Source organism: Ostrea edulis, chromosome 6 (genome assembly GCF_947568905.1).
Source record: "Ostrea edulis chromosome 6, xbOstEdul1.1, whole genome shotgun sequence".
Classification (NCBI taxonomy): Eukaryota; Metazoa; Mollusca; class Bivalvia; order Ostreida; family Ostreidae; genus Ostrea; species Ostrea edulis.
Window position 1 is genome coordinate 71930532 of NC_079169.1, and position 27031 is coordinate 71957562.

The window sequence follows — 27031 nt, forward strand, 5'->3', positions numbered from 1 at the left end:
AAGTGACGTCATGTGTTGATCATTTGCACCCCTGATGCTTAGAACGTTTCGTGTCCATTTGATAACAGTACTACTTATGTTGCAACTCTCCATCTTCTCGATTAACCTTATCGAATGCTTTTATGGTCCATGAAGGCAGAATATATATTTACCCCTTTTCAATTCCTTCATTAATTGCTTTCACAAGTTTTAAAAATGCGATAGATCTGCCCGATAAAAATCCAAATTATTTCTTTTATTCGCACTAGTCTACGTAGTTTCCATTCTCTCCTTATTTAACGCAACGATCTCGAAGTATTTGGCATTTTTCCTTCCTTTATAAATTGTTTAAACAAAATGGCGAGTGGTTCAGCGAATACTTTTAGTTTCCCCAAGGGTATTGGTTGGAGCGCGCCCTTCCCCCATAATTTGTTCGTGTTTCAAGATTTTGAGAACTGCGAGCACAGCTTTCCTCATTATACAATTTTTCTCCCATTTGTAAGCTATTTTAACCTTGAAACACTACTAAACAGTTTGCTAGAACATCTGCCTTCTAGTCACCGTTGGTCAACTTCGTTTCACCATTGTCATCTTTGTATTCCCGGATCGTAAAGTGGATTTGGACCCCTTCCGAGATTCTGATAATATCACCACACTCCCTACCATTGTTAACAATACTGGGCCTTGTGAATTTGCCAATTCTGAATTGTTAAAATTTACTTAGAATTTATGGTTCAAAATTAGTTCCAAGAGTAGGTGGGGGTCACCACCGTGTTCGTTGGTCCACCCACAGGGACTCGTCACGAATTGACCCTCTCTATTCTATGTAAATATAGAATAGACGATGTCAAATTTTATTAAGACAAAAATTTCGTGACGAGCCCCTGTGGTCCACCACTTTGAAAATGGCTTCATGCGGACATGGTATCACCATACATGATACAGACACGCACAAAAATTAGTGGAGGCATTTGTTAAATATTAAAATGACAACCAAAAAAAACCCCACGTCAACAAGACTCCAGATCATCGTCACCTTGCACCTGGCCATACACAGCTGCCAGATTTACAATCGTGACCAAAGAGAGATAACTCTTGTACTAGGAAGAAAAGTGCGAGAAATGAAACTGGTACTGCACACTCGGATCTGAACAAACTATACTAACGACTGCAAATGCAGGACATATATAAGAAAATGGTACTGACAGGTATGCAATGAAAAAAGTGAAAAGGTTGTAATGTTTTATTGTTTTATTGTTGTTTTTTGTTTTGTTTTGTATTTTTTAAAACCCAAAATAGGGTGGACTCTTCTGATATGACATTTCAATAAATAATGACAACTCGTTCATCAATAACATATAATCTTATGAAAAGTCCATGATAGTTCGAAAATATTTCACCAAAGCATATGAAAGTTTCAAACTCATGTGCAACAAGATGAAAATGGCTTGAACACATGAAAGGAATGACTGTATAGTACATGTGTTAAATTTAAAGATTGTATCACTTCCACTGTAAAAATATACAAATAGCATCAACGCTCTATATTACAAAGAGAAAATCAGTATAAATTCATTCAGATGGGTAACTAATTCATTTTGATTGGGTGCTTTTTTCTTAAGTGCATAAATGAGAAAGATATAAACATCCTATGCCTTTGGGTGGATAATTCTGGACTGTAAAATTGGAATATGTAAAGTTCATTAACATTTTTATTGCAGCTGGAAAGGGTACTTCTCCATGAAAAATCCTTTCACAAAACAAAATATTTGACATGGCATGGAATGATTTATAATGCAGAAACAAGGTAATTTGTCTGGACTAGCTCATTATGGCAGCTATCTTTTTGCAATTGAAATATATATATACTGTTTACAGAAAAAATTTCCCCCGATTTCCCCATCTTAAATGGATGAATTGAATTCTACATGAATTTGAATTTATTCACGTTCTGAAGTAGTAAAACATGGCCTTGGGCAAATTTTAAATCAGACAAAATTGATTCTCAATGTGTCTTACGCAGTAAAATATGGCTTTGGGCAAATTTAAAATCAGACATAACTCTCAATGTGTCTATGCAAGGGAGAAATAATAATAATAATAAAAAAAAAAAAAAAAAAAAAAAAAAACCCAAACAAAAAATCGGTGAAAATTTCTTGTATACAGTACATATGATCTATTTATCTATACTATGAAACTGATTTTGTTTTTTACAACATCCACATACAATACATGCACTATGGACAAAAACATCTAAATTCATCTAAGACAATACTGATACCAAAGCGGACTCTTACTCAAAGGTAAAAATTTACAAAAGTAGAAAATAACAAAATATGTGAAAAATATCACAAAAGATGCATGGTAGATGTTTATCTCATATACAAAATAAACTACAAAGCTCTACAAAGTTGTCAGAAACATGGGCATTCTTTAAAATGTGGGGAAAACCCTACCACAATATGTTCTATGCAAGCCTACATTACAAATTGCATGCATTTATAACAAATCATGTCATGGTATAAGACTGTCAAAGTAATGGGCCCATACTATCCATGTCTCTAGAACCATTGTAGGGCAGACCAAAATAAATTCTCTATTTCTACATTTGAGTTCAGATAAAAGTTTTAAAGCTATGCAAAAGGAAGTGAAATAATAAAAATTTCCAAACATTTTGGTAAAATATACATTTATTGCAACTCCCAAAGGGCAGATTCATCAAATATTTAAACCTATAATCTCTGTACATACCTCTAAGGCACATATATCAACTTTAAATTTTCAATTTCAAAAACGACGAAATCTTATTTTGCCTACAAAATTAACTACAGTATTCATTTGTTAAATGAACCTACCTTTATGGAAATGGTTGATGTAAAAATTGAAATTTATTTCGGTTGCATTTGTATTTATTGTCAAGGCTAACATGTGTAGCACTATTAAAATCAATCAGCATCTCAGATGCAAGAGGAATTCTACCTCCAGTGAAAATTGAATTTACATGGTAGATTCAACCTTAAAAGAAAAATTAAAGACACTTGAGATTCCCTTGCATGTTCTCTCAATGAAAATAATTTACAATACAAAATTCACATACATAAAAGGCAATGAAAAAATCTTCATGTATGAGGTACACATTGTGAACAACAAAGCTAGATATGGCTATCTCTACATTAAAATACTTTTAACGGCAGCATCTAAATCATCCTCCATTGAAGTGGTGTCCGTATGGTCCCCATTTTCCTGTCTATCATATGACTGGGGACTATTTATAGGACTCTCTTCTGATTGGCTGGCATCATAGTCATGATTAAAGAAATCTGACTGGTCCATATGGTGATATGTAGATGACGATGACGTATTATCATTGAACTGCAGTATAGAATCTATTGCACTTTGCATCTGGTAATTTGGTGCACTGTCTTCCTCCTTCATGGAACTTGCCTCAGAATCTGAATCACTATCATTACTACTGCTCTCAATTTTCAAGTTGCTATCGTTCTCGGTAATTTCAATCACATCTGCACCTGAAGTCTGATTTGACCTGTCGAAGTTTTCACTTTGCAGATATGACTGAGAATCACTGGAATACTTCATAGTGTGTTTTCCAATACTAATAGAATAAGGTTCACTTTTACCAGGCACATAATGTGAGACAATCTCTTCGTCGTCCCCTTCATCTGAGGAAATTGGCTCATATTGAGCACAAGCAGATCCGGCGAAAGAATGAATACTCAACTCTGCAGACTTTTGGCTATCATCTAAACCAGGAAAGGAACCACTGAAGTGTGAGTTTTTAGAATTGTCATGATAATACAAAGCATTACTAGATGTAACTGACATGGATTGACTACTAGATGGAGGACTAGGACAAAATGAATTTTGACTACTGTAATTGACAGTGTCCTCGGATGAGATCAGATTATGAACAGCCTCTGTTTGGTCTGAATACATATTGCGGTCTGCACCTTCCACCTCTACTTTACTGCCAGGAAAATTCAAATAATTCATCTCTGACACATCACCACTGTCTGTCTCCATGTATGAAGCAAATGGTTTCTCGTCATTACTGATATCACTCCACCTTGTGACAGTGTTGTCCTCCACCATGGTATCATCACCAGTTTTGTTCACTATATTATCCAGTAATGGTGACCTTGACCCCAATGATCCTTTGTCAGAATTATTATCACAGTAACTATCTGTGCTGCTCTGCTCAGCAATATAGGTATTGGTGTCACTGTCACCATCCTCAGTAATACAGGTAGAACTCGTCAACTTCTGTCCATCATTACGAATAATGAGTTTGAATTTTGGCGTAGTTGGACGCGAATTGCTTTCTTCCTCCTTTATGGAGGTGAAGGGACTAGAAGATGTATTTTCAGGGGGCATCTGGTCTGGAAGGGGCTCTTGCTTGATAGAAATAGGTTTCTGTTCCTTCATTTCTTCCTTCACCGTTGCCTTCTCTGTCTTTTGTAACATGTGTATTGGCATAGGCTTGAAAGATGCTGAAATAGAAATATTCCTTGAAAATATGGCATTTTGCTATTTTAAACTTTACTTTTTCCATAAGCTTATAAATTTCATAATTCCCCCTCTATCCAACATTTTTAATCTCAAGAGAGTACTAAGTGCCCCACAGATCAGTAAATCAGTTCCAAAAGTTGAATATATTTGGTTTCACAGACCAGTGCATGCTTTGTTACAATTGAAGGTCATTATCTTATAGCTGAGGATATTGATAGAAGACCAAGATCTCCTGAGATGATGAAAATGTCGAATTGACACATAAAGTCCAGGCCAATATAATATGTATAGATATATACAAAAAACTTTGAGCTTTGAACTCACAAACTGCCATAAAAAGTTATTTAACTTGCCCCCTTTCTCCCTTAATGATTGTTTGGTTAGATTTTGTTGTATTTTTTCTGTCAGAGAAAAATTGTCAGAACTCAACCCGATTACTTTGCATGTGAGAATTTAAAAGCTGCATCCCTTCAAACTGTCTTATCACATTGAAAACAACACTTTACTCTTAACAGACTTAAATTCTTCAACCCCAATTATACTTCGATTCCCAAACTTTGTGATGATTCAGTCTTATGACAGGTTCTGAGGCCACATGTGCTTTCTTGTTAATGAAAATCTAAGTCACAGAAATGCTTCATATACAGTAAAACAAGCTTGTAATGAATGTATGCTTATTGTGAAGATGTAAACATTCCTCTATGAGAGGAAAATAATGAAAATTTCATGGGATATAACAAAGTTTAGTTACAATGAACTGTTTTTCACTGGCCATGGAGGTTCACTATAACAGTGTTTTACTTTAAACAAAAAATTCTTATTTTCTACTTTTTAATATTTGCAGAATTCAAGCACCTTCAAGACTTAAAATAAATAAATAAAAATTTAAGCACTTTTCCAGGTCTTTGTGCACTTTTTGTGGTTTGTACAAACCCTGCTGTAATGTATGATTTTTATTTTACATGTACTTCTCTTTTCATTTACAAATACATGTACTGACATTGTACAGTACTCAGCTGCTTACTGAGGTAAGTACTATGTGTGTACATGTACTTACTTTGGCAAATCTAAATTTTAATGGAATTCAAACTAATAACAATTGACATATAGAGTAATTAGCATTTAGTTCAAATCATGAATTACAATGAAACTTCTCTAAACCAGCCAGCTCTCGGACCGGGGAACCCCCACCAAAACAGCCGGTTTAGAGGGATGGCCGGTATACCGAGAACTTGCATTTAGAGACATTTTATCTCAATTTTCACTAGATAAATCTTCTTCATACCACAAACCATATAATATAGTGTTCAAGGTCTATTATTTCACTCTTGGAAATAAAACGAAATAAATCAATATGTTTATTTCCAACCCATGCCGTATGATTGCAGCAATTAATACACAAAGTAGTAGGTACTGTTCACTTTGATCTATCAGTGAATATCAATCAAGTTAATCCGCTTGTACCCGAAATATTCTCGCTGAAATCATCTAATTTTAAATTGAAAATCTATTACAGAATACATTATTGGCATTCCTCTTACCTATAAAAACTCTGTTTATGTCTGTCATTTATATCCTTAACAAATTTGTTTTGACGTTTATGAAAAACACAGTAGTAAATATGAAATTGTAATTTGAATTTAAATGGAAACCAAGAAAATTAATTTATCTTTTGATAATTATCATTAACAGTCATGGGTTTGTTCTTATTTCACTACCGCTTATATCCATACCATAGTACACAATATGGCGTTTGATACTGTTTTAAATATTATTTCCATTCTATACAGAATTTGGAAGGGCACTAGGACTTGCCAGGTGATGAATAACATTATTTCTTTAAATATAGTAGATTTGTTACAATTAGAAACCAACGTATTAAATAGAAAAGAAGGTCGCCACCAAATGTATTAACAGCAAAATCTATTTTTAATTCCGACAATATTTGCAAGTTAAGAAAATTAAGTAAATTCTTAAAAGCTATCCATCATACTCTGTCCCCTCTATAATGACTTTGTTTAAATTGCTGCAGTTTGTACATATGTATACATTGTGAACACATCATATTATATATTTGTATGAATACTTCTATGTATTTTCTCAATACTTTTGTAAGATTGGTAAGGAGAATAAAGATTTGACGAACACCCTGGACATCAAAGGTAAACCATAGAAATTATAGAGGCCACAGGTATTTTTCACACCTCCAGTGGATAATTCCCAACTGGCTGGTCAGTCATTTTTCACACATGGCCAATCATGATCACCCCTCATACCAAAACTTTCTAGTCTTAAAAAAGTGGCCAGTATTATGAGGAAAAATTACACGTTTCTTAACAATTGTTCTATAAAAAGTGGCCGATGTCCGGTTCTCAGGGGTGGCCGGTTTTGTGAGAATTTGTTTGTAAGGAAATGTTAAGATTTCAGCCGGGACTTTAAAAATCGGTCAATATTCTGGGAGGATCGGTTTTCTGAGGGAGTTTGGAGAAGTTTCACTGATATTAGTGATCTTGCTTCAGTGCTGAAGCTGCTAAAATGTAAAGTAAATATACATCAAAGAATGGCTGGGAATGCAATCCACCCTCCCTTATTCAATCATTTTTTGAGTTTGCAATGAAAATAATTTCAGCATTAATGAATACTATAGCAGAGAGCAACTTTAAGCACAAATAATGAAATTTGAAGGGAGATTACTCTACCTGGATCCTCGTCCAGCTGCTTCTTCTCTTTTGCTACAGTTTCTTTGAGATCATCATTCAGCAGTCTCTGGATCATAACAGTCTCTGCTGTGCTGTTCTCCCTCTAGAACACAAAAATCAGGTATTTAAAAATTTTCTTCTTCATTCTCCGTTTTAATTTCTAATTTACCTAATGCATAACAATCAAAAATAAATTTCAGCAATGGAAACCTAGATCACTGAAACTCCAGAACTACATTGAAGGACATCTTCATAGAAAGTGATTAAGACTGACATTTAATGTCACCTGTGTGTGTAGGTTAGACTATTTATACAGTAGTCACTTGTCTCAAGCAGTCATTATACCCCCCCATTACAATTCCTATATCCCTCTATTAACAATGTGTACAAGTATATGGTCAAACCTGTATTAAGAGACCATCCAACAGAGAGAGGAAAAAAGATCACAGGTGGTCCCTTAATAGTTTTCTTCTTTTCCACCGTAAATACTGACATTTTGAATTGTCACATGACTTACATCTGGGGTTTATTTTCCTTATGCAGCTAGATGGTTTTCAAATGTACTGTTACTTATGTAGACAACTGAAGCGTGGCGAAACATGGAGACTATACTCGTCTAATCTGATCGATTTTGCATGGTTGGATAAACAGAGAGCTATCTATTGAACTTAGCACATCATAATGAGTTGTTTCTATACAGTAAACCCTGGGTGTTCATTTTAAATAAATAGGCGAAAAGAATAGAAGGAGAGCTCTAAATCTGCAAGAATGATATGAAGCTATCAAAATCGATTTTATTTCATAGAGTTTTGCTTTTTTTGTACCATGAAATTTGAACAAAATATCTATGTTTGAAGTTACCTTTTTTGTGTCGTTCTATTTAAATGTGACAATCGAAAGCTTTCCTTCTGTCTTGTTAATGTTTGTTAAACTGCCCCAAACATCAGTGCATTAGCCAATCAAAATACAGATTACAAAACACTTGCATTAATATAGTCATCTGGGTTTTAGGATTTCTTGGTAACATATACTAACCATACTTTCTTTCATCAGCAAGAGACGAAACTTTTCAAACATTGCACTGCTTTTTCTCACCAATCCTTCAGCACAGTTTTCAAACATTTCCTTATCTACAATACAATTTAAAATATTTTCTACATATATGTATTGAAAAAATGAATACATTCTCTTGGTATCCTTCTTTGAACACACTGCAAATCATTTCTTCTCGGCACCAAAACTTTCTATTGAAATACAATGTTAACCTTACATCTATCAACACATAGAACAAAAGACAAATTATTGTTTACCCTTTTTGATCAGTTTCTTGGGTGGCTCTGTCCACTGGAAGACATGATACCTCAGCAGTCTCCGCGTCGTGTCCCGCTGATCTCGGAAAGAAGCATGTGTGTCTGACCTCAAGCCGTTCTCCTGGTCCTTACTCAGTTGTTGATGAATCCTACAGTCAGAGATAACAAGTTAAATTTACTGAACCACAATAAAACAAACAATTGAGGATATTTCCAATGCTATGATTCATGTCCTCTTCACACAATCACCAACTCCAGTTCACGGAGAATGTCAACGTTCCAAAGTGCACATACATTTTAAAGAAGGTATCCCATGCAAAACTTGCCTGATAAAGACGAGGAAGAGTCAATGCAGTAAACATTAGAGTCATTGTCCATTAAAAAATTCTATCATAAAACTGAATGGTTACAAGTTGTCAATTTAGATACTTTTAAACATATTAGATACTTATTCAAAACATAAAGGGAAAATGGGGATTTGATATCTACTTTCACATAGCAGTTTACTTACAGTCTATCTTTTGGAATGGAGGCCACAGCCACCAGCTTAGGTTCTGAGGTTCCAGGTTGTATGATCACATGACCAGTCGAAACACTGGCACCAGAGGCAGCACTAGAAGTGCCACTTGTCATTGTCTGGAAGGATGAGAAGTTCTACACTGTAATTACCTTTCTTATTTCTGTACTACTTCGCTTTATATCTAATAAAAAAGCATACTTCTTGAATGACCATCCAGCCTCTTTCCCCCCTAGTTTAACAGTAGAACTGTTCTATTGGGACGACTAATGTGGTATATCTAACCCACCATCCTAGTGACCTGACCTAGGTTCTTGTCAGACACACCACCTGTTTTCAGTAGGACTGGAGTGATCCATCAGTGCATTGATACACATCTCTAAATAATGATTCCCGTTAATTGAAAAATTTAGGTCTCGCAGAACTCAACAAAACCTTGAATGAACATAATTTTGGGCTCAATGTCACAAGAAAAGTTGGCTTGTCTTTAAACAGTAATTCGAACTTGAACTTCAAGTCAAAAGATATTTAGTTTGTACAGAGAAATACATGGTTTGGTTTGGCAATTTGCATTACACATAAAATAAATCTGCTAAATCTTCATTTCTTGCATCTAATTCGTTATTGTGGTATGCATCACACTGTGAGTCATGTATCACGCCGAGTATTGGATCACTTTACTGCTGCAATGTGTCAGCCCTAGAATTTTTTTCACCAACAACCTTTACTTTGGCCAAATGTCCTTAGTCCAGAGTTAAGACACAATCTGGCCCTTACCAACCTTTCTGTACAGTATGAGCTTCTAGTATACCTCCATTGCAAAGAAATGGCCCAGCCAGATTTCAAACTTTCTTTCACCCATGACAATGGCCTTGGTCATAAGCAACTTTCATGCCAAGCATGAGCTACGATGATCTCTCTATTACAAAGTTCTGACCCAAGCAAAGAGTGGGATGGATTACAGATGGGCCATGTTGATTTCTACATACTCTCAAAATGTGAAGATCTAGTAACCACAAGTTCAATAACTTTCTGAGACCCAGTTCCAAAATTTACCTAGACTGCATAGAACAGACCAATACAGATTACTGATTTCTTATCAAAAAGGAATCACAAGCCTTGGTACCTGTACAGGTGTGGGAATTTTGCCCTGCATTTGCAGCTTGGCTTGATGGGCTTTCTGGGCCTGCACCTGGGCCTGAAGTTGCTGCTGTTGCTGTAGTTTAAGAAACATGGTGATCTGCTGCTGCTGTTGCTCAGGGGTCATCCGTGCTAAATAACCTTCAACCTTGTTCTTTTGCTCTGGGGTCAAGATCAACTGGAGGACATGGTTTGCAATCTGTAATGAAGAAAAGTATCTCAAACCACCTGAAACCTAATATGATTTTTTACATGTTCCTGGTGAAACCAAGCAGTAACAGTTTAAGAAACAAGATGTGGAATACTGATGCCCCCGTATGACAGCAAAGTAATTCTGATACCAAAAGAAAGATCTTGTCACAAGAAATTAACTTGTGAAATATAAAAGCCCTAGCGCCAATTGTTCAAAAGTTATGGTCAAGGTTAATGCTTTTCAAAAGGTCAAACTTTAAGGTGAAGATCATGAGGTCAAAAATTTTGGTACCAAAATGAAGGTCTTGTCACAAGGAATACATATATGAAATCCCTATCACTAAGAATTTAAACGTTATGGCCAAGATTAAAGTTTTTGCAGACAAAGAGACAGATAGACCAAAAAGTACATGCCCCCAAATATCTGATTATGGGAGGATAAGAAATGATTCTTTAATATAAAATGACTTCAGTGGTATATTTCTCTATTATCACCACATCCTGTTTATTCATTGTTACAAACTCATATCATCAAAAAAGATAACCCATTTAGTATGCTTGATTGCACTCATACTATTTACTATGTCCATGTTGCAACTTCATGTTAGTAATATTACATTTTAAAAATTGTTCAGCTAAACTAAATAAGGTTCTCTCTATAAGACAATCAGATTTACTGAAAGTTGACACAGAAATATTCTAAACGATATATGCAACAGGTACAGCATATTTACTTTGATTTGAGTTGGTACAGCTGTTTGCTGAGTACCAAGTTTTAAAGATGTAGCTCCTGCTGGCAAGTTTGTCCCCAGAGGTTTTGGCACACCAGCAGGTGTTGTCACCGTTTGACCTATTTGCACTGTGGCCTGAGTCGTTGATGTCACCTTGTTTAGGACTTGATTAGGAGTGGTGGAAACAGCTGTGTGGATGCTTGTGGTGGTTGATGACAGTGCTTTTAGCAGTGGTGATGCACTCGGGATTGTAGCAGATGCTTGTACCACTCCTTTGATTCAAAAAGAAAAGGTGAAATTCTACACAAAACAAGAGACCTATGGGCTACATCGCTCACCTGAGTCACCTTGGCCAATACTTAAAGATTTTCCATATAATTTCGCATGTAAAACTTTGATCCCTATTGTGGCCCCAATCTACCCCTGGGGGCCATGATTTTTACAAACTTGAATCTGCACTATGTCAGGAAGCTTTCATGTAAATGTAGACTTTTCTGGCCCTGTGATTCTTGTGAAGATTTTCAAACATTTTACCTACACATTTGTATGTAAAACTTTGATCCCCTATTGTAGTCTCAACTACCCCAGGGAGTCATGGATTTAAAAAAAATTGAATCTGCACTTTGTCAGGAAGCTTTCATATAAATGTAAACTTTTCTGGCCCAGTGGTTCTTAAAAAGAAGATTTTTAAAGATCTTACCTATATATTTGCATGTAAAACTTTGACCCCCTATTGTGGCTCCAAATTAACCCCAGGACTCATGGTTTTATTAAACTTGAATCTGCACTGTCAGGAAGCTTTCATGTATAAATTTCAGCTCTTCTAGCCCACTGGTTCTTGAGAAGAACTTTTAAATGACCCCACCCTATTTTTGCATTTTTGTGATTATCTCCACTTTGATTTGAACAAACTTGAAAGACCTTAACCCAAGAATGCTTTTTGCCAAGTTTGGTTGAAATTGGCCCAGTGGTTCTGGAGAAGTTGACAAAGTTTACAGACAGACAGACGACAGATAACAGGTGATCAGAAAAGCTCACTTGAGCTTTCAGCTCAGGTGAGCTAAACAGGAGAGCAAAAACAAAACATCAAAAATGTAAACCTTTATTACCTTGGGTCAATGAACCGACTTGCTGTGGTACTGTTCCTGTAGGTGGTTCCCCTATCATTGGTTGGAGAACCACCTGTGGTTCTTCCTTTTTTATGACTACTTGACTCTGTGTAGGAAAGCTGGCCTGTGGCTGACCTATCATTGGCTGGGCCACTTGGAGTTTTGCCTTCTGTGCACACTTCTGGATAATTGTTTTTTGATGCTCGATTAATGCCGTGTGTCTTTGCTTTTGTTCAGCTGTTAGTTGTTTCAGACTCTGAAGAGTGTTTAATTCTGTCTGAATCAATTTCAGTTTCTGTTGTGTTTCTGGTGTCAACTGAATTGTTTGAAGCTTTGGTGCATTACTTCTGGCTTGTAGTGTGGTCTGCTGTAAGAAAGTAGGAGGTTTGGTATCGCTAGTTGGCTGTGGTGTTACCACAGAGGGAACCACATGTGGTATTTGTGTAGTGGTACTAAATATGGGCTGAGACAGAGCAGTCTGGGACTGGGAAGTGGTGGCTGGTGTAATGGAGTTCACAACACTGCTTTGTGGCATGAGAGACACATGTGATGCCTGATTGAACACATTCTGAACACTAGCCAGAGACTGTGTGCTAGCTTGATCAATTTGTTGAAGTCCTGTAGATGTGTGAATGAGATTACCTTGCTGTGAGACTGTTTTAGTGACAAATGACAGTGTTTTAAGACTGGAGTCTGATGTAGAACCTTGTATCACCTGCTGTGCCCGTGTTCCAGTGTGCTCTTCACTTTTCGCACCAACAGCAGTCCTCTGAACTTGCTGTTGCACTAACTGTACAGTCTGCATTTGTGGATTCTGCAGGTTTTGAAAACTGATATTCTGGGGAAGATTTATTGACAATACACCTGGGGCATTTTGACCTATGACCTTTACGGTCTGATTTTGTTGACCAGATATGACGGGCTGACCAGTGGGGGTGATGATCCTCTGCAGCTGTATCCCTGGTTGCTGTGATGAGACAAGTAAGGGTTGCTGCACCACTTGAGAAGCTTGAGATACCTGGAAATGTGATGTGCTGGTCGTGTTGGTTGTGGGCTGCTGAAGCTGTAGATTCTGTGGTGTCAGTGTCCTTACCATGATGTTTTGTTGCTGAGCTTGAGCCCTCTGTATAAGCACCTGCTGCCCTTGACTGTTCACACCAATGATATGGGTTGCACCTATGTTTTTGTCCTGTCCTGCCACTGAGGTATTGTTTGCCATGCGGATGACGTTTCCTAAACCACCAAGAGTTACATTGTTCCCCAACATGGTGGCTCCTTGAAGAACCCCTGTTCCACTTGATGAAGACCCTTGAATAACATTGGCACCACTAGTATTCAGCGGAGGTTGAAACACCTGCTGAATGTTTTGGAGGTTTAATGGCTGACCTTGACCTGACTGTAATAACTGACTAGGAATTATGATACTTTTACCATCAGCAGTTTGTATAAGAGTCCCTTGTATATTTTGTCCTTGTTGCACTGTTCCACCTTGTTGGTTTTGAAGAGCTGGGTTGTTGCACAACACATGTGCCACATTCAAATTCACCACATTAGGATTCTGAATAACAGTGTTTTGTGTATTGACTATATTTTGTCCTTGACCATGTAGCATGGCAGTGTGACCTTGTTGGCCTTGCAACAAAGCAGCCTGACCAGTGTGTCCTTGCAGTACAGCAGTTTGACCCTGGAGAACAGCAGTTGCTCCCTGCTGCCCTTGTAACATAGCAGTTTGTCCATGCCCCGGCAGGTAAGTCATATGTCCTTGACCTTGCACAACACCTGAATTCTGCAATCCTTGAACATTTATACTCCCAGTGTTGGTCTGTCCTTGAACCTGAATATTCCTGGCAAGTAACTGTTGCTGCACATTTCCTTGAAGTTGTAAAAGGTTCACATTGGCATTTCCCACATTAGCGACTATTGGCTGATTTGGGACTTTAGATGATGTGATAGATGTTGAATCCGATGAGGAGGTGGAATACTGAATGGATCCGACTGGTTTGCTTACTAAAGGAGAGGTGGCAGGTGTGATAGAGCGATTGACAGCAGGTGAACTGGCAGAAATTGGACTCTGGCTGGGTCCTTGAAACTGCTGGGAAGGAAACTGAACTGATGAAGGCTGAAGTGTCTGTTGAGATTGTTGGACCTGTATTGGTCCACTGGTCAATATCAACTGACCATTTGGACCTCTTACTAATTGAGCTGTGGACCTGCAATATTAGAAAATGCTCAAGTATGGATAGATTCTCTAAGGGCATTCATATTTGATTAAAGATTATATGTCGAGTTTAGATAAATTATGCATTTTCTTTTTCTCTAAAGGCAATTAAATTTGATGGAAGACTACATGCATTTCAGCTGTTGTGAAGAGACCTATTTTACATGTGATTTTGTTTGATACGATGTAAAAAAATTTATGAGTAGTTCCAAACCTACTCCTGATCCTAATTTTTTAAGCTAGGGATCCAAATAAACTGTCCTTGGTTACCTTAAAAACGATGATGATGTTACGAAATAAAATTTCATTTATCATAAAATATCCACTGGAATTACAGACCTTTTTTAATACTTCGTCCAACCCCCCCCCCCCCCCCCCCCCCTCAAAAAAAAACTTTCTGAAGAGCATGTAATAGGAACCACTCAATTACTATTCTGGGGTTTTTTTTTGCTTAATAACTAAATGAATGCATCCGATGAAAGACACAAACCCAATCAAATTTGGAAGTGATGTAATGATTTGTTGTGATTGGCTAGGCTGCTGCTGCTGCTGTTGTACAAACTGAATTCCAGCATTCTGATTGGCTATGGGCATGGGACTGGCAGTGTTGGTAAGGATGAAGCTAGGCTGTGATGCTGTAATGACATTGTTTTGTGAAGCGATGACAGGAAGTGAGGATGAGGTGGTGATGGCTTCATCTATCCCCTGCTGGAGGACAGAGGTGGCTGCTTGATTCGCTTCTTGGTTCTCGGAAGAGGAAATGAACTCATCAGCCCAACTGAAGTCCGAATTCCCCTAAAAAATATTTCCCCATTATATCTTTGTTAAGTGCAGGTAACACAAATGAGGTAGGAGTGGATAGACAGCACTGCTTGAATTCAATAAATTACAGCTATATTTCAAAAACTTATTATTTTCAAGTTTGCCACATAAATTATTCTATAAACTTACTGCATCATTGTCATTTCCAAAAAATCCTTCACTGAAAAACAGAGACAAGAATTCAAAGTGTGATAAATATCATTACTCAATGTAAATATTATGAAAGTTCTTCAAATTCACCTTAGTATATTGCTTGTTTGTCTTACCTTATGTCAAAGAATGGTTCTCCATTGTCCATTTCTTTATTACCTAAAAAAATAAAAATACATGTACAACACCTTTCACACCGAATAAAAAGGATGAAGAATTTTTCCTAGTGTGTTTCAATTAAACAGAGGACTGCACACTCACTTAAATCAAAGTGAGAGATTTTTCATTCGTATTACTTATCTGAGCATTATGAAACCAGATCTGTGAAAATGGATATATACGAAGTATATACGTCATACAACTTTACACTCAATAATCATACCTACCAACTTATTAACAGAAATTTCACTAACAACCTTCAAGACTCCTGGCTTATCAATATGGGGGGGGGGGGGTTGTGTTTTACAAGAAATATGCCTTCTCACATAACATTAACTTTAATATATACTGTATTCGTCCTATTGAGTGCCCCGGGCTCTTAGAAAATTGGAGGGGGGTTGGGTTGGGTTGGGGGGTTATTTATTACTCTATGCTGAAATATTCCCATCAATTTGAATATTGAATTTAATAAGTTTGAAAAATGTTTTAATGAATATCAAAATCCTATGGATATGCCATTGCTGTTCAATAGTTGGACACGTGACTTGAAAAATAAGTAAAGTTGTAGCATTCTTTTTAAAACATGGGGGGACTTTGAAATGCATTGTAAATGGAAACTATCGCTACTCCGAAGAAACCAGTATTGGTGGACTAGAGATACCATGTATTATGAAATTCAGTTCGGAACCAAGATTGCTAGAAAGATTAAAAACTCTCATCATCAAAAATGCGAGTAGTACTGTATTTCATAGTGGGCCCTAGAATTTTTGAGAGTTGAAAAAAAGTCCTTGGGGCGCTTATAGGGGTAGCCCCTACAATAGGATGAATATGGTAATTATTTCCTGCAAGTCTAGTGACAGGGAAGAAAAATACATTACCCTTTAGAAATCATTACTGCTGCCAAATTATGGCCAGTCTCTTCATGAAAATCCAATGCTGACAAGGATGCTTCATTTACATTTTCTTTGACTGGCATTACCTACAAGAACAAGATGTGTTTGTTTAACACAAATGCCCTGGATAGTGACCAAGTTCTAATGTGGACTTTTTGAAGTTCACTGCAGAAGTCTGCTATCCTGTTATCCACTCTAAGTAAAGAGGTCACACTCTTTGACCCGAGATAATCACAGACAAACTTCTCATAGGTCATTACCTTCTGAAGCTTTCATATTAATAAGAAATATTGTACACTTTAGATTGAGTTTGTTTCAAAAAATTTACCTAGCTTAAGGTTTCGAACACCAAATAATTTCTTCAGACTGATACAAATTACGAGTATCGGAAAGAGTACATAATATTGTCATAAGCTTATGTAGGGTGTTTTTACAGATCAAAGTGTTTGTCTTCTATTACATTCGTTAACAAACATGGGGAAAATGCCACAAGTTGTAAATTTTATACTTGAGGTAGTGTCAGTCATCATCAAGCTGCGATGTACTTTCTTTTCTAACTTATGAATAAATGAAAGTAAGCAATCGAAGGTGGGGGTGCAATTACTATTGCCCAATTGAAGAGGTTCTGTGTTCGTCCATTGGGCTAGTAATTTATTCAAAATAAAAGTAAACACATTATTCGTTGCACAACTGTCAGTATACAAAATAATTACTTTGACTGAGTTTACGTACAATTTAACTTTCCTGCTAAATCAAGATCTTCAATCAATTTTAACATGTATGCATTGTGCATCGAGAGCAACAGTCGGTTCAGTGATAAAATGGAGAAGCACATGGTGTGTCCAGCAGTCCAAGTTTTGCCTTTCTCCCAATTTTGTATTCTTTATAGGTTAACAAGATTGATCACTGTGTTCACTATTTGCACCTTTTTCTTTTCAACTGACAATTACAAAGAGAAAATATTTACTGGACATATACTGTGGACAAAACCACATGCACTTTAATGAAGTTTCAAGCATTGCAAGTACTGTAAAAAGTATACAGATATTGTGAAATCCAACGGTCCTGGAAAATCTATAACTTTCTTGAACTTAAAGGTTGTTTACATTCTGTGTAGAAAGTATGATAAGCCATATAATTGTAATTAAGCTAAATTATTCACCATTACATGTAGTACCAAACATCGATTAATGAAAGAAAAAGGTGATCAAGCTCACATACCCCACGCTCCAACATTGCTTGACAATGCCTCACATAATGAATGGTAATGCTATATGCATTACTACAAGAATAGGACAGATAGGGTAGAAATTCTAAGTTCAAAAGGGGCATAACTCCCAGAAAAATGATTGAATCAGGATTTCCTGGAAATATGCACATCTACACAGTGTGTCCTTATTAACTACAAAGTTTCATGAAATTCTGTTGAGCAGTACGTCTCAGAGGAGTTGTGCTGACAAGAAGCTGAACAGGACAGACAGGCTCCAAATTCTAAGATCAAAAGGGGCATAACTCCCAGAAAAATTATTGAATCAGAATTTCCTAACACATCTACATAGTGTGTCCTTATCAACTACAAAGTTTCACGAAATTTTGTTGAGTGGTCTCAGAGGAATTGTGTTCATAAGAAATGGACTGACAGACGGGTCAAATACATTATACCTCCTGCACAGGGTTCGAAATTACCTCATGTCCGTAAGTCAGAGACTAGAAAAAACGTGTCAGACCATTAAATTTTCTATAGCACTAGTCCATACAGACTAGTGAAAATCCGGAAATCAATCTTGAATTGGTTAAGATTTTAGCAAGATTTGTCCGAGTCTCTTAGATGTTTGAACTTATGGTCGATTACCTGCATGGTTAAGTGTTTGCGTGACTATGACATCCTGATCTTCCAAACACATAGTGTGCGTTTGAGACCGCCGTTCTTCAAATGAGCACAAATTCCTGTCGATTCTGAACGCAGAGCTGTGGAAAACTGCCGGCAAGACCGGCTTAATTTGGCCGTGACCGACATAAGTTGGTTAAATGTCGGACAGCATGATCGATGTTGTTTGTACTGCCCGCATTAAGAAAAACACAAATGCCACCGCGTAAACAGTCTTTATCCAGAGTTGTCGTTTCTTATGCATCGGTAATCCTTGGATGACTTCACTACGCAATGATTTAGGCCTATACAATGTGTGAGGTGGAAGCCACTCGAGGATCTCCAAATGAAACTTTTGTCTGGTTCCCTGGCTCACTAACAATGACGCATAGTAGGGACAGGGAACCAGGCAAACTAAACCATGTGAAAGTATGGCGTCAGAGAGCAGTATTAGATGAGAGACAGAGTGTTAGGGATGGAATAAGAATAGGTGAGAGAATGGATGATGAAGAGAGGGAGTGTGAATCAGAGTGTGAGCAAGACTTTGACGAGAATGAAAGAATGGTGAGAGAGGTTGTGAGAGAATTAGAAATTGAGTTTGAAAACTAGTGCAAGACTTGTTATAATAAACTTCTAAAACCTGCGATTTGTGTGTTACTTCAATTTTATAAATTATGTTAATTTTAACTCTTAATATTCAGACAGGCTTAAATCTGTTCGGACAGGCAAAGTTGATAAACATGTCTGTCCGAATGACAGGCTTCTGAAAAAAAATTTCCACAGCTCTGTGAATGCCGAGTACGCATCATGAGTTCGAGGTGCAAGAACTGCAAGTAGTGTGGTCTAAGAACATCCACGTTTGTGTGCACTTGTTCTCGTTATTCACGACTCTAACACAGGAGTTTATAACACTTAAAGCTCATAGCTTGGTCAATCGAGTGAATTTTATTGATAAAATTTCAAACTCCTGTGACGCTAAGAACTGAGCATGAAAACAACCGGAACGTTGATCTCAAACGCACTTATGTAGTTATGGATGTTTATAAAAGGATTAACTCTGAGGTTACTGTATACTTCTCAAAATCTTGAATGCAAAATAAAGTATGGTGGTCTTTTTCTTCTGTAGGTGTCAGAAACTGAATTGCTTGCAACTGTGATGTGTGTGGTTTCATTAAATACTATTGAATAAAATGAAGATCATTTAATATGATATACTGGACGGACTAGTGAAATGCTTTGCGGACTAGTGAAAATCAATAGTGACTAGTCCGTATGGACTAGTGCTTTGAGAAAGTTAATTTCGAACCCTGCTGCAACTTCGTTAACTGTTACCGAAGAAAAGTTTTAATTTCTTAACATGTTCATAAGAATTAATAACTGAACAGTTAAAAATTCTGCCTAATGTTATATATCTACATGCATGCACACTAAAGGTGACACAGACAAATATGGCAACCCCCAACCCCCCCCCCCCTCCCTCCTTCATTTGTTTTTGTTATTATTACATGCAAAGTTCAATATATTGACTGCCACCCCCCCCCCCCCCCTCACTTTTTCAATGTAGTAATTAATGATTGTGGAAACATAGAAGAGTGAAGCAATGGATTTATTGCCTTTACAGTTGTGTGTAGCAAAGAAGGAAAACTCTAAATTCAAATTTAGGTTTGGACTGCACAATATTCTTAAGCAAAAGCAGACTGCAAGTCATTGTGAGTGTTTTCTTTCTCCACATGTAAATCAAGGCTTGAAACTAACTTTTTATGTCACCAGTTCAGCCAGACTGATAGGGTATAATTTCAACAAGTCCACAGAAAAAGTTACCAGTCCTAAACATATTTTGTTCATGTTAATAAAATGAAATAATGGAAAATTTGAACTTGATATGCCTCAGACAATATTGTAACACTTACCGTATATACTCGCATGCTCAATATCCAGTATTCCGGTATAATTCATTGTATCAACAATCGAGTTTTTAAGAGTCAAGAATGATGATCTAAATTATCTGTTAACAATATTCAATCTTTTATGAAATATATTTCAGCCGATATACATATGAATATTTCAATATTAAATCGGGTTCGTAATTCAATTTTACCAATAAATGATCGATTAGTTGAACTGAAAGAATTAGTTACCGATATCTAAATAATTTTTAACGAGATAAAAATATATGTAAATACTTGTACTTTATACATAATTTTGAAATACATAAACAATACGATATGTCTAGATATGTGTGAACAATAATCATTTGTGTGGTAGTCCATGATAATCGTCGGCGTTGTTTAAAAAACACTACATTACGCCGCCCAGAAAAATACTAATCTTCTTAGGACCTGCCTATAAGTGGGACATAGAGTTTTGGACCAAAAATTGACTCCCAAAAATCCGACTTATAGGCAAGTATATATGGTACGTGAGATTTATATAATTTACTAATCTGATTAATCTGATATCTACAGAGGAATGCCAATTGTGTGTTTAAGATTCCACAAGTATGTTTTCCAAAATGACGTTTTAGAAAATTAATTGACCAGTCCCATCGGACTGACTAAAACAAATGTCAGTCAGTTCGCCATACTTTTTACCAGTCACGGAATAATATATTAATTCTGTAAATATTACCACAAAATGATCTAAGGCAGGGCCAGCATGGTGGCCATATTGCTCATTTACATGCATGTAGGAGCACTTGCAACAGCACTAGACCACTCGTAGAGTTACAATCAATATTGGTTGTTAATTACAAGTCATAACTTTTAGTGAAATGGCCGGCTGGTTCTGAAGTAATACCAGTTTTTCGTTCATCATAGGTCAAGGTCAGTGGAGTCACTTGACCTTGATACTAGTTTGTAGGTCTTATCATTTCATAAGATCTCATTAAACTATCAGACCTGGTTCTAAAGTTATACCAGTTTCTATGTTCATGGTCAGAGGTCAATTGTATATACAGCACTGTCTCATTAGCTTTCATTCTGAATCTTAAAGAATGGTAAAATAAAATGTACAAACAAAAGTATTACGCTTAACTAGACCGTCTAGATATCTATAGAATTTCAATGTCATAAACTTAACTAGACTGTTTAGATATCTATAGAATTTCAATGTCACAAACTTAACTACACCGTCTAGATATCTATAGAATTTCAATGTCATAAACTTAACTAGACTGTCTAGATATCTATAGAATTTCAATGTCATAAACTTAACTAGTGACATGACACATTGGCTCGAGGAATTTACCCATGAAAGCTTCAAAAGTTGTGTGAATGTGAGTATGAAAGTTCAAGATCAAAGGTCACTCTATCCATGGTAACCAGCACATTTGCATGAGATGATCACTTATTGGCACATGTCAAATAGCAAAAGCCTACAGCAAAAGACAAAACAGTAACAGCCCGGACACAATTTGTAACAGGTATCGATACAAATTATTCTTTTGAAGTCTTCAAATATCTTGAGTACTCCGTTCTGTTTACATGAAGTATTCCCGCAAAAATGTACCACCTTCGCATGTAAATGATGTTAACTTGTTCGTTATTCATTTATTTAAACAAAGCAATTATAGAATTGCTTATTCATTTCAGATATATTTTCATCTGACATCAGAATTCTGTTGGAATATTAGCTGAAGGAAAGTTAAATGCAATATATCAAAGTCCTTATTCATCTAACCCAAGTTCTAACCTTCCACTTCCTTATATTCATGCGCAATTAAAAATATTATTTCGATAGAATTCATGAGTCTTTCACCATTATTGCTTGGCTAAATTTTGAATATATCATACATAACTTTATTAATCATGTTAACAAATCTTAAACTCAATGAGAGACATGCATGTCTGCTTTCATATCCACAGAGTCTCATCTTTTTCCCCAACTGTATTCAGTTGCAGACCTGCTAGGTTGGTGCCCAATTCTAAAATATAGACACATTCATTTCTTTCACAAACAATGTGTGTATTCCATTGACATCATTGAGAATTATATGCGCATGGCAATGATTTTATTTAACAAATCAATTCACATACAGCTGCCAGTCAAACTATATTCAGTTGCATATGAGCTTGGGTGGTAGTCATTTGTGAAGGAGTGAATCCACAGGACGGACCCAATGCCGAGGAGTACCCCCCCCCCCCCCCAAAAAAAACAATGGTAATACTAAATAAGTATAATGTCAAACACAAATAAAATTACCGTATAGAAATAATCTTATAAATTGGTTACTGTGTTCAATATGTATAGAATTTGCATGTAATTATTTCTTTTATTATAGACAGATGGGTGAGATCTTAGACAAAACTTTTGCTTTGAATATATATATAGCATTTTTTTCTGAGTAGGCCTAATTATTAAAATGCTTCCAGTCTATGCGAAAGTTTTTTGGACAACACAGGACATTCAGTCCTGTGTAATCAATGAACACACGGGGCCGAACCGAATTTTGTTTGGCCGAAAAACCTAATGTAAAAAAGTGAAACACGTGAAAATGCAAAACCAAGGAAATCATATTTATTATACTAGTAATACTATACCAGGGATCCCTCCATTATAATACTTTAGACGGTCCATGCGGTTTTAATCACATTCATTTATGTATTTGGATTTGTGTGATATTTTTTACTTATATAAACAAACATTTAAATGACGCCATGTCAAAATAGTAAAGCTCAAAACCGGACACTGAAATGATGCATCGGACCTGAGACGCTGCACATCGGTCAGGTCCGACGTCTTTTGTATAGACTGTGCTTCTAAGCATTTTTTCCCCTTCACTTTTATTGGTTATTGCACAGCCCTGGGCTAAGCCCATTTTGGGCCCAAACTCTGACCTAGATAAAAAACTAACCACTCGTTTCTAATGCCTAAAATATCTTAAACAAGGTATGCTATTCGTAAATTGTCGTTTTCTTTGCATAGATTAATGTTTTAACTATTTGCATGCCAAATTTCAAGTCACAGGTTCTTCAAATAACAAAGATATATGTCATCGTTCTCTCAATTTCACTTGTTTATTTTTACTAGGACATTTACCGGTCCAGGTCACGGAGTCGTTTCTTGCCTATGACAGCACGAAATTCAGACTAGTGTGGAAAATTTCAGACCTGTCAATTGAAATTACACATCAATTATACGCTACTTACTTCCTCATACTTTGATAAAATTCTCTATGTTCGTCGTATCTGGGTTGCTTATTTTACAAAACATCAACTCCCGACTCGAACTGCCATTTTGAGAAATGCACTAAAGACCCCAAATACTTAAAACTTTAAAGAAGGGGAAAATTGATAAAAATAATCTAAATGAAATAAAATATAAACAAAAAATGAAGAAAGCCAAAAAATAATGTTCAATTTCCTTCTCTAGGTGCAATATCACAAGAATAATGTTTTGATCAATTTTAAGGTATTTGAGATTTTAAGTCTATCGGGTATTTCGTGCTTTCATTAAAATGGCAGATCTTGTCAACAGTTGATGTTGCTGAGGAAAAATAAGTCGTGTAACGTCTACACGAAGAACATTATTAAAAGTATGAGGAAGTAAATAGCGTACAATTGATGTGAAATTTTAATTGACAGGTCCGAAATCTTCCACACTAGTCTGAATTTCGCTGCTGTCATAGGCAAGAAACGACTCCATGACCTAGATCGGTAAATGTCCTAGTAAAAATAAACAAGCAGGGTTTGACACTAAGGCACGTCCGACCAACAGAGTCTACTAAATGATAGGTCCGGTCGGGTAAAATGTCGATTTACTAGTCCGACTGGTTGTGTTGAAAAAATAAACAAGAAACTTTATTTTAAACCATAAGATATCTCATTTTTAACTTTAAAAAAATAACTGTAAAGAGTTTGCGAGCAATTTTGCATCCCGTGATGACAAAATCTAATTTTAGTTCTAATATATAAGTCGCTGTCGGAAGTGATGTTTTACGACATTTACTCTTTGTTAATGGTTGTAAAGTTATGTTTCGGATAAATAGATATAAACTGGATTTATTTTCATTTAAAAAAAAAAACCCACTTTATTTTAATTGAATATAAGAAAGTGTCTATCTAATGAATAAATTAAATTGTAAATAGCCATTTTTCGTTGTTGACACATGTGCGGGAATGTCTCGACTTCTCGTCCTCAAGGAAGGATGTTCCGAGAAAAAAAAGGAGTAGGTTGGGAAGAAACAAAGCAGGGCTTATGAAAAAGAGATTTTAAAAAAGCGGTTGAGGTCATTTTATTCTAACAAAAGACTAAAGAATTTCTGTGCCGAGTAGAATTTAAAGAAACAGAAAATGCGTTTGAAAATAAAAGCATCAAATTGAATGACGAGACTAAAGATGTTTTTGAGACAATTAAGTGCATTTTAGTTTAAACTTAACGTTTTTCATTTGAATTAAGTACTTAAATATGGAGAAACCATCAGGGTTTCTTTTCTCTGGAAAGTTGGTCAGGACTAGTGGATGTAAGGTCAGGTCTAGTAAAAATCAGTTGAAGTAGCCCGACTGGTCTAGTGCTCAAGAAAGTAAATGTCAAACCCTGACAAGTGAAATCGAGAGAATGATGGTCATGTATATCTTTGTTATTTGAAGAACCTGTGACTTGAAATTTGGCATGCAAGTAGTTAAAACATTAATCTATGCAAGGAAAATGACAAATTACGAATAGCGTACCTAGTTTAAGATTTTTTAAGCATTAGAAGCGAGTGGTTAGTTTTTTTTATCTGGATCAGAGTTAGACCCCTTTCTATATTTATGGTATCACAGAGTTCGGGCCCAAAACGGGCTTAGTCCCTGTGGGTTACTAAGCACAAAGGGTTACTAAGCACAAAGTAAATACTTTTCAAATTTTCTCCAATTTGAACATTTTAGATATCAATTTTCTCAATTCTACGGACCCTGGTGAATATGATAGGAAAACCTGTGTACAAATCTCTTTCTTTTATTCATTACAACTTCATGTTAAAGTATTTCAACTTGACATACAAGTAAATCATGAATTGAAAATCCAATGAACAACTTGTCAGTCATTGTGTTAAAAGTAGCAGTCTCGATCTGTAATGATCAGATAATTCATCATTACCATTTATGAAGTCACAAAAACGAAGTAGACTACTAGATAAATATGGTGTTTGGTTATAATTATTGTTCTAACCGTTCTTTAGAATATTGATTTTTCTTTTATGATACAGAATTTCGATTCACAAATCAGGCTACTTCATTTACATGTGGCATGGTCCAACTAGTGGCAAAGAATCAGTTTATCCATCAAACGATACATTTTTGACTGCCATGTCAAATACAGATTCGCTGAAAGCTTTGAATAGTCATCCATTCTTCTTAAAATTGTTACATATATATTTTTATCTATACTTGTAGACACTCCAATTCTTGGGGTATTTGTACTTAATGTACATTTTTTGAAAAAAATATTTTAATTGGCTTCATATTGAGAGAATAAATATAATCAAAATTATTGACAATGAAGTTTGATTTCCCAGAATACTGAATATATGGTAACTATATTCAGATAGAAATTATAATTTTGGAGGTTCCTACCTAAAGTAGACGATATCGTTTGCAAACTTTACTGCTATCACAATGCTGTACTAATACTTAAAAGTTATCATTCTCTTTTAGTCTAAGAGATAGTATAACATTATACAGCTATGTAAAGTAGCACTCATCCTGTAGAAGTATAAATATGTTACATGGGGAATACATTGTTAAAAACAATAAATCACAAAGATAATTATCTTATAAATATAAATATAATTTCATAGTTCTCTTAAAATAATCACCAGTACTTTGAATTAATCATCAGATTTAATTAGCATGTGTCCCGTTGCCAGATTCACAATTTGAACCAATTTCTTGTTCACCTACCACACATTAGAACAGTGATTACGTCAGTTTTTGTTTCTCCTTTTTTTATTTTTTATTTTAGAGACCACCAAAGAAACACAAATTCCTAATGATATCATTATCATTGTGTACAAATTTGTCTGTACATTGAATGTTCTCACAAAACTGCCACATTATTGTTGTTAATAAATCGTCGGTACTTTATCACCTTAGTAAGACAAAGTTGTGGAATTCAGAATATACAGGGGAAATATACAACTATAGTATAGACCACGATGTTTAATCAGACGTATAAAACGTACTATGCAGTTTAATTCAGTCGACAACATCTCAGATTTCCTCGGAGGCCCCTTCATTATTTCAAAAAAATCGTAGAATTGACCCCATTTTCTCAACAACGCATTAGTGCAAAATACATTTTAATGTCTCGCTCAATAAATCCCCGAATTTCGCGTGCATTCGTCACCTCGAAACATGTATTTTTTACGGAAATTAAATCAAGCGACGGATTTACTATACACACGACCATTTCCCTGCAAATTTTATCAGCAAAATATTATTCAGAAAACACTCACCGTCATGTAACAGGCTTGTGACCTCATTGGGGTTTACATTCATGTGTTCAGGGTTTATCATGAACTTTGACCTAAAATAGTCTGTTGCATTTGGTAAGTTTTACGGCATTTTCATGCATACTGAAATAATGAAACTGTAAATAAGACTTTAATTTTGCATTTCCCATCTCAGTTTATTTACTTGCACCCTATTATTTGGCATACTTGTCGACATTGAATTTAGTGGGCGGTATATTTTGCTTGACGTCATAGAATGTCTTAAACCGGAAATAACATGATTGGTT

At 35.9% G+C, this 27031-nt stretch overlaps 2 protein-coding genes across 2 annotated transcripts in view; one reads left to right on the forward strand and one right to left on the reverse strand.

The window, feature by feature from the left end:
* Nucleotides 1–1215: 1215 nt before the first annotated feature.
* Nucleotides 1216–26837, reverse strand: LOC125683506 (histone-lysine N-methyltransferase trr-like). The gene is made up of 13 exons (XM_048924736.2): nt 26748–26837; nt 16432–16532; nt 15511–15553; nt 15374–15404; nt 14913–15217; nt 12205–14414; nt 11099–11367; nt 10159–10371; nt 9027–9151; nt 8516–8664; nt 8241–8335; nt 7206–7308; nt 1216–4487 (listed from the first exon to the last, which is right to left on the reverse strand). The coding sequence occupies exons 3-13, from the start codon at nt 15540–15542 to the stop codon at nt 3148–3150; spliced, it is 4872 nt and encodes a 1623-aa protein (XP_048780693.2). The 5' UTR covers nt 15543–15553; nt 16432–16532; nt 26748–26837; the 3' UTR covers nt 1216–3147.
* Nucleotides 26803–27031, forward strand: part of LOC125683507 (peroxisomal leader peptide-processing protease-like) — a 28687-nt gene continuing 28458 nt past the window's right edge. Inside the window, exon 1 of the mRNA XM_048924738.2 lies at nt 26803–26840. The gene's annotated coding sequence lies outside the window, so the exon portion shown is untranslated. The remainder of the gene's footprint in view (nt 26841–27031) is intronic.

Excerpts from the sequence above, each read along its gene's own strand:
- LOC125683506 (XM_048924736.2), bottom strand. The coding sequence starts at position 15,542 with ATGGACAATGGAGAACCATTCTTTGACATAAG. Across the intron at positions 15,218-15,373 it reads TTGGAAATGACAATGATGCA|GGGAATTCGGACTTCAGTTG; the intron begins GTAAGTTTATAG and ends AATATTTTTTAG. Across the intron at positions 7,309-8,240 it reads TGCTGATGAAAGAAAGTATG|AGGGAGAACAGCACAGCAGA; the intron begins GTTAGTATATGT and ends TTTGTGTTCTAG.